General features: G+C 42.8%; 1 protein-coding gene and 1 pseudogene across 1 annotated transcript in view; one reads left to right on the plus strand and one right to left on the minus strand.

Moving 5' to 3' along the window:
- ANKRD42 (ankyrin repeat domain 42) overlaps positions 1 to 9,060 on the minus strand; it is an 80,128-nt gene extending 71,068 nt beyond the window's left edge. Inside the window, exons 1-2 of the mRNA XM_064576824.1 lie at positions 7,974 to 9,060; positions 4,214 to 4,377 (exon numbers count right to left, since the gene is read on the minus strand). Of these exons, the coding sequence (XP_064432894.1) occupies positions 4,214 to 4,377; positions 7,974 to 8,031 (222 nt within the window). The 5' untranslated portion in view covers positions 8,032 to 9,060. The remainder of the gene's footprint in view (positions 1 to 4,213; positions 4,378 to 7,973) is intronic.
- Positions 608 to 1,065, plus strand: LOC123857574 (transcription factor BTF3-like; annotated as a pseudogene).
- Positions 9,061 to 9,111: the final 51 nt, after the last annotated feature.

Here is a 9,111-nt window from a genome sequence, read left to right on the forward strand (position 1 = left end):
CCAAGCCCGATATCGGGCTCCCTGCTCAGTGGGGAGTCTGCTTCTCCCTCTTCTTCTGCCCCTCTCCTCGCTTGTGCTCTGTCACTCTCTCTCTCTCTAATAAATAAAATCTTTAAAAAAAAAATAAAAATAGACCTAATCTCAGCTGGTCCACCCGAGACCCCCTGAGCGCCAATCCTTTTCCCCCCGCACGGTCCCATTTCCGCTCCAACAAGATGAAAGAAACTTTCATGAACCAGGAGAAACTCACCAAACTGCAAGCACAAGTGCGCACTGGTGGGAAAGGAACTGCTTGGCAAAAGAAGAAGGTGGTTCATAGAACGGCTACAGCAGATGATAAAAAACTGTAGCTCTCCTTTTTTTTTTTTTTTTTTAAGATTTTATTTATTTATTTGACAGAGAGAGACAGCGAGAGAGGGAACACAAGCTGGCAGAGTGGGAGAGGGAGAAGCAGGCTCCCTTTTGAACAGAGAGCCTGATGCGGGGCTCGATCCCAGGACCCTGGGATCATGACCTGAGCCGAAGGCAGACGCTTAACGACTGAGCCACCCAGGTGCCCCAACTGTAGCTCTCCTTAAAGAAGTTAGGGGTAAACAATATCTCTGGTATTGAAGAAGTGAATATGTTCACAAACCAAGGACCAGTGATCCACTTTAACAACCCCGAAGTTCAGGCGTTGCTGGCCGTGAACACTTTCACCATTCAGGCCATGCTGAGACAAAGCAGCTGACAGAAATGCTACCTAGTATCTTAAACCAACTCGGTGCAGACAGTCTGACTAGTTTAAGAAGACTGGCTGAAGCTCTGCCCAAACAATCTGTGGATGGAAAAGCACCACTTGCTACCAGAGAGGATGATGATGATGAAGTTCCAGATCTTGTGGAGAATTTTGATGAAGCTTCCAAGAATGAAGCAAACTGAATTGAGTCAACTTCTGAAGAAGATAAAACTTGAAGAAGTTACTGGGAGCTGCTATTTTATATTACGACTGCTTTTTAAAATTTTGTTCATGGATCTGATAAAATCTACATCTCTAATATTTTTAAGTCAAAGCCCCTTGGACACTGCAGCTCTTTACAGTTTTTGCTTATACACAATTCATTCTTTGCAGCTAATTAAGCTGAAGAAGCCTGGGAATAAAGTTTGAAACAAGGTTAATAAAGTTCTTTGCCTAGGAAAAAAAATAAAAATAAAATCTCCAATAAAAATTAATATATAGGGATGCCTGGATGGCTCAGTCACTTAAGGGTCTGCCTTCAGCTCAGGTCATAATCCCAGGGTCCTGGGATGGAGTCCCACATCGTGCTCCTTGCTCACCAGGGAGCCTGCTTCTCCCTCTGCCTGTCACTCCCCCTGCTTGCGCTCTCTCTCTCTGACAAATAAATAAAAAAGGTATCTTAAAAAAAAACCTATTTAAAAAAATTTATATATATATGGGCGCCTGGGTGACTTGGTCTTTAAAAAAAATAAAAATAAAATATCCAATAAAAATTAATATATAGGGATGCCTGGATGGCTCAGTCACTTAAGGGTCTGCCTTCAGCTCAGGTCATGATCCCAGGGTCTTGGGACAGAGCCCCACATTGGGCTTCCTGCTCCGAGGGAAGCCTGCTTCTCCCTCTCCCTCGGCTGCTCCCCCTGCTTATACTCACTCTCTGACAGTAGTTACCAGTACCACAGAGTAAAACAAGTATTATGGGAGATGAGGTTGGAGAGAGAAGTCCCTTCTAGTAAATATCTTAAACTTTATTATGACTTATAGGGGATAGAATCACTACATGGACTTAAGAAAGGTTTCAAGTAACATCAGATATTAGTTTTAGAGGGATAACTTTATACTGAATATGAACTAAAGGTGGATGAGACAGAAAAGAAGAAAATCAATTAGCTCGAAAGCAGTGGCTAGGAGGATGGAGAGGACAAACTCAGGAGACAAAGACGGAACAAAATCAAGGATCTAGTAATCAGTTCTCACTGCATCAATGTGCATTATGAAGTGCACCTTCAGACACATGTTGATACTGTGCTTTGCCTCTGGAAAAAACGGAGACAATGCAATAATGATGCAAAGTCATTAGCCTGGAAAACTAAGAAAGGGAGGGAAAAGGATACTTGGTTTAGTTTTAAACCAACTTGAGATCCTATTAGATATGCCTGAGCTGTTGATCAAGCACCTGATACATAAGCCAGAGTTCAAGAGAGAAAGCAAATCAATGAATTATTATGCAGTAGTGATAAAGCCAAGGAACTCTAAAAGACTACCTAGAGAGAGGATATAAAGTAGGAGAGAAAAGGTCATTAGCAGAAGAAAAAAAAAATATCTGTATCTGTACAGAAGGCAGAGGAGGTTAACCAAAGAAGACTGAGAGTAATCAGAAAGGCTGAAAGGATACCAGGAAAGAGAGGACACCCCATCCTATCTGAATATGGCAGAATAAGATCACTTCTTCCTTTCTTCAAAATCATCAAAAAAAAAAAAAAAAAAAAGGCAAGATAAACAGGAAGAAAACCCCATCTTTGATGAAACTAGGAGACATCTGAAACCAGAGAACATATGGGAAATCTGCCAAAGTGTAGATCCAAAAGGGATGCGGAAGGAAACAGAAAAAATACCCACCCAGGGTTATAAACTCAGAAAGAACTGGCAAGGCACATTTCTCCTAGGTGAAAGGAAGCCACTAAAAGACCAAAGCAAAAATCCTTGTTTACAACAGTTCAAGCAGGGCACACAAACTGGTGGAGAGTATGAAGTTATCAGTAGAAAATTATCGCTCTCAAAATAATATCTGATGTTACTTGAAACCTTTCTTAAGTCCATGTAGTGACTCTATCCCCTATAGGATAAAGTTCAAGCTATTTAATATAATTCTCTGGACCAGATTTGGTTCCAAGAAGCAGAGAAGGCCAAACAAACAAGAAATCACACAGAGAAACCATATTCATAGAAAGCAGTCTCTGTGTGGCAGGGGCAACAAGAGACTTTGTAGTGAACAGACCCACTGCAGCCTATATAGGCTGGAGAAATGTAGTCATGAAAATAAGCTCCACACAATCTCGAATCATGAGGAAAAAGTTCAGGTGGCTTTGCACAAAACCCAAGAATAAGTTTTGCATAAGAATATTCACTAAGGGGGCGCCTGGGTGGCTCAGTCATTAAGCATCTGCTCAGGTCGTGATCCCAGGGTCCTGGGATCGAGCCCCACATCAGGCTCCCTGCTCAGCGGGGAGCATGCTTCTCTGTCTCCCACTCCCCCTGTTGTGTTCTCTCTCTCACTGTCTTTCTCTGTCAAAAAATAAATAAAATCTTTTAAAAAAAAATATTCACTAAGCACTACCTGTACTAGCTAAAAATTGAAACCCACTAAATAGCCATCAATCAATAAGTGGATAAATTCTGATATTAATCTAAGAAGACGTTATTGGAACGTGTCTGAAAGAAATGGAGTACATAGATGTAACCACATAGTTAAGGCTCAAAAACACACTGTTGAACACAAAAAGCAAGCTACAAGATGATACACAGGATGATGTCATTTACATAAAATGTCATTAAAAACAACGCTATAACCATATGTGATAACAACATAAAGTATAGATGGGAATATTAAACACCATATTCAGGGTTGTAGTTTTATCTCTGGAGTTGGAAGGAGAGGAATGGCACCTGAGAGGGGTGCTAAGGGACTTCACATGCAACTCTAGGAAAAAGGTTAGGATTGACAGAGCTAGATAGTCATGTTACCCTCTATAAATTACCTTCCCTGCTTGCCTTTGGAACTCAGTCACCACATTGTAAGGAATCACAAACGAGCCCAGGTGTAGAGACCTCACATAAAAACCCACATGGAGAGGAATTAAGGTGGCCAACGTAGAGCCAGCATCTTCCACTAGACATCTGCATAAACAAGCCTTCAGAAGATTCCAGACCCAGCATTTAAATCTTCCAGCTGAAGCCCCACACATCACGAAACAGGAACAAGCTGTCTCTGAGATCCAAATTCCTAATTTACTCCTGAGCACAAATGGTCACTTTATGCCACTACCTTTTGGGATAATTTGTTACAAAGGCATAGTAACCAGAACAACAAATATTACAATGAAATGAAAAGTATTTCCAGTGCCTAGCATAAAGTCTCAGTCCTGTTTGCTAAATTTTCAAAACTGCTAACAGTTGTAAACTTACTTCAGTTTAATAATTTATAGAGCTTCTTACCTCCAAACTTCCAGAATGTGCTGCCCAATGTAAAGGGCTAAACTTATGGAGAATGTCAACTTCATTAATGCAGACTCCTCGTTCTATTATATCTGAAAGCTGCTTTACATCTCCAGCCCGTACTGCATCATGTATGTTACCAAAATGCACCTTCTTCCGGGCACCTATTGAAAATCAAATTGCTTAACATATATTACAAAACTTAAAAAAAAAAAAAAAAAAAAAAAAGACTAAAGCAATGATTCAACAGAAAGCACAAAATCACTTTGGTTTTCCAAACAATTTACCACAAAGATGTTTGTGATTAACATCTCAATCAGACTTCCATTTCAGCTCTAACACATGAAGAGCACCGAAGTTATCACTCCCATAGGTAGAGGAAAAGCTGAACAAACAGAAAATCAACAACTTTTCTTGGACTCATCAGAGAACCAAGGTCTCAGGGCCAATTGCCTCCCTGAGTCTGGAGAGACACACAAATACAGAAAAACACAAACAAGTTCAGCTTACCTGGAGCCAAAACCACTGAAATGGTAATTTTGACAAATTGCTAGAGGCTGGGCAAGTATTAGCCTATGAGTGAGAACTCTCTGGGGCCACAGTCTTAGAAGGCCCCCACATTTTCATAGATTTTTGTCCCACCAGGGTAAATCCCACCAGGTTATCACTGTGAAAAGTCAAAAAGAATCACTTCATGTCTTTGTCAGGGAAAGGGGGAAAGTAACCATTTTGAAATATACCCAGTGCATTCTCCATAAGAGAGACCTACTCTCCAGTGATTTTACCAGAGCCTTATCTCACATAGGCTGATATATTCTATCAATCTATTTTTCTTATCCTTCTCATATGTACTACACTAAGAAAGGAATGGCAGGTCACATGTTTACTTCATACACCCAGTGGTCTTATATTTTATAATTTAATGTTCCAAACATCGAGACTACATTGCGACTGTGAAGTATTTTAATGTGTACCTGAAGCCAGAAGGAACAAAGGTATCTAAGCATGAACAAACAGTTGTTGGAGGAGAAAGAAGAAGAGAGTTTAATCAAAGCATTTCCTAAACAAAAAGACATGATTCCTGACCTCAAATTGTTTTCGAAAGAACTCACCAACATTTCTGGTAGATAATCTATGCAATCTGTACTACTACTTATCTATGTATATCTCCTTTCTCCACAACTCAAATGTTAATTTCTTGAGGGCTGGAATCATATCTTACACCACCCCTTAACAAAATGATGCACATTTTATTCAAAAATCCTTTCTGAGCATCTACCATGTGCCAAGCACTTTGATATTATTGAATAAGGAAAGGGTTAAGGTATAGGCAGGGAAAGACTGGGGGCTCCTGGCTAGGCTCTGAGACTCTTCCTGGCAGGCAGAAGCGCTAAAACAGAGTGAACAGGATATAAGAAAAGACCACGTGGCTTCGGATGCTTGGGAGTATTCTTCTTTGGCGGCTACAGTGTATCACAGAAAATGACCAAACCTCAAAAAATTAAGTCATTAAGGGTGTTATCAATAGTCCTTGCTCAAACCAAGATGGCACAAGAATCCCAAGGCCACAAATTTCCCAGTCAGTTCTCAATAAAAGATAGCCACTAAAAACCCTCAGTGGCAACCCTCTCACTCTCGAGAGCTTTTTCTGTATCCTTGCTTAACAAAACTCTACCACTTTACTCACTCTCCTTTGACTATGAGATTCATTCTTCGATTCCATGAGACAAGAACCTAGCTCTCCCACTTCAATATGATGGAAAATGGACATGGATTTAATACATTTTCTTTCCACCAACACTTTAAAATCTACTTGGATATAACATAACAATAAAAAATTAAAAAATAAATAAAATAAAATCTACTTGGATAAATTCGATAAAATAAAAAAAAACTGACTGATGCACTAAGAAAGTACAGGTAAAATTAAGACTTTGGAGGAGTAAACATTTAAGCAAGACCTTGAAGAACAATTAAGATATATCCATATGGGGAAGGGTACAAGGAAGGGACCAAAAATAACCAAGTCACTTAATAAATGTTTAATGATGTTAATCCCTTAGGTCAGACCTTCATTCTTCTCCTTTAAACTAATACTACAAGATCTACAAATGATGTTCTACCCACTCTAATCCACTTTATACAGAGACACTATCCTGATCACTTCATGCCTCTACTCCACTAACTGCTTCTGGTTATCCACTGCTGGTCTAGAGAACAAAGTCCAAACTCTCAGAATGACAATATATGCAAGCCCATAATTTGGCTCCATCTAATTTTACGCCTTTTTTTTTTCACCCCATCCCATCCCAATTCATTCATTCATCCACCCATCCATCCACTCAACATTAATTTGGTGTCTACCATAAAGATAAAAAGATGAAGACAACATGGTCTCTGTCCTCAAAGAACTCACAGAAAGATACAAATACAAATTTTAAAATAATATGGTAGGAGCAATGACAGAAATAGTCATAAAAACTTATGGAAGCACAGAAGACATCTAACGCAGCCAGGGTAGGAAGAAAGGGGAACAGAACGGATTTCTGGGGAAGGTAAGATCTAAAATGAATCTTCAAGGATTAGCAGGAGTTTGCCAGGTAAAATGGGGACAGGGAAAGGCAACCTAGACAGCATGAACAGTAGGATGTGGTCAAGAAACCACACACACACACACACAAAACCATCCTATTGCTGAAGGGGAGCAAAAAGGCAAGACTGGAGACTCAAGAAGACCATGTTAGAAGAAAGCTACAGTAGTCTACACCAGAGAGGTTGAAACCCTCAACTAAAAGAGTGGCAGTAGGAACAGAAAGGGAGACAGATTCAACAAATATGCAAATAGAATGAATTGAACTTCGATGCATACAGTGGATGAAATAAGGAGGAGAAATAGGATGACTCCAAGCTGTCTGGCTTAGTTACCTGTAGCAGACACCGAAGGACAGAGAGGGCATATGGATTCAAAATCCTATTTTGCACATGTTGATCTTGAGGTGCCAAAGGAAGAGTTCCAGAAGGGAGCTGTATATATGAGTCCGCAGCAGATCTCAGTGTTAGGTGTCCCTCAGTTTTTTCTGATACCCATCCTCACCCCATACTGAAGCCAACAGCACACTACTCTTTATAATATTCATCACACTAGTTATTATTTGCTCAGTATTTATCTTTCTTCCTAGAAGGTAAGGAATGTGCCTGTCTTCTTCAGTGATATAACCTTAAGATACAACAAATAGTAGGCACTCAATTAATATTTACTGGATGATTGAGTAACGCAGAATTCACTAGGGTTTAAGTCATAGTACACGACCAGAAAAAAAGCACTAGTGATGGCATTATCTCGGGCGGGGGGGTGAGCAGCATACTTCTCATACTTTAAGGAGAGGATGGAAGAAAAGTCATCTAAGGGAAAGGGAGAGTCAACAGAGTGGAAGGAAGAAAACTAGGTAAGTCTAAAGTCATCTCCGCAGGGTCAAATGCTGCAGAGAAGCCAAGAGTCCGTAACATTTAACAAGCGTTTATGTCAATCTGGGCAAGAAGTTTCAGGAATAATGCAGGTGGAAAGAAAGAGAGGAAAGCTGAAGTGAAGGAGGATGAGAAACAGATGAACAGCTTTGAGACCCACTTAAAATAGGTCAGTTAAGGGAAATTAGGAGTCACAGCTGAAAAAGGAAACTGCCAGAAAGGGCCAACGCTACTGTGGGTGAAATGAGAAAAGCACAGTGGCAGAGACAAAGGTAAGCGAAGTAGTCTGACTCACACGGGGTTGCAGTCTCCCTAGAGGAGGTGGAGGGGCCTGAATCGGACACCCCTGGCATGGTGCGATCCCTCGGACTCCGGGGAGGACTCGAGTCCAGGCCCCCGCTGCTGCGGCGATCTTCACTTGCTGTCACCCACGAGCCACTGCAGTGGCTGCCTTCGTCGTCGCTAAGACCGGGGACCCGGTCCTCCCTGGTTTTCTCCCAAGAGCTCCGGCAGCGGAAACCCTCGTCTATACTTTCTCTCTCCCAGACGCCACGGAGGCAGCGGCTGGCATCTACGCTCACGCTCACCTCGGAGGAGTCGCTGGCCGCGTAGCCGCGGTCTTCACTTACTCCCTCCCAGGAATTACTGAGGCTGTGGCCGCCATCGACACTCCCTTCCTCCCAAGAGCCACTGAGGCGGCGTCTGCAGTAGTCACTGCCTCTCTCCCCGGAGTCGCCGGGTTGGGGGCCCGGGACTTCTCTGACACCCTCCCAAGAATCACTAAAGCAGAGGCCGCGGTCTTCTCCGACCAGTCCCTCACAGTCACTAGTTCGGTGGCTGCCGACCTCACTTAAATTCACGTCGCTGCTGCTGAAGCCTTGGGCTCCCCTTACTCTCTCCCAGGAGCTGCTGTGACGGCGGCCACCATCTCCCGTAAGTCTCTCGCGAGAGACACTGCCCAGGTCTTCATGGACTCTTCTCGAGTCACTGCGGGAGAAACCGAGGTCTTCACTTAGTCTTCCTGTAGAGCCCCGACAGAGATGGCCGCCGTCTTCACGGATTCTTTCCCAGTCTTCGCTGGGACTAAAGTCCTGGTCTTCGCTAACTCTTTCTCTTAACTGGCCTCCGCGTTGGCCGTGTCGGCCGTTGATCCTCCACACGCGATGGCTACTGAGGCGGCCGCCGTCTTCGGTTACTACTCCTCGCGAGTCGTTCTGGCGGCGGCCGCCGTGGGCTGGTACCCTCTCCTCGGAGTTGCTTTCCAGCGTCTCGACTCCAGCCAACCTGTTGGAGGGGTGGTGGAGCCGTTGCCTTGGAAACGGGTAAACTTCCGGCGTGCTGCCGTCATTTCCACTTCCCCCATGGCCTTGCGTCACTTCCGGCTTCCCCTCAACCTTTTTCAAGGCTTCGCCTCTAGAGAAATCGGAGGATGG

The sequence above is a fragment of the Mirounga angustirostris genome, unplaced genomic scaffold (genome assembly GCF_029215605.1).
Source record: "Mirounga angustirostris isolate CCGP_5_RB_7025 unplaced genomic scaffold, mMirAng1.0.hap1 SCAF_13, whole genome shotgun sequence".
NCBI classification, from domain to species: Eukaryota; Metazoa; Chordata; class Mammalia; order Carnivora; family Phocidae; genus Mirounga; species Mirounga angustirostris.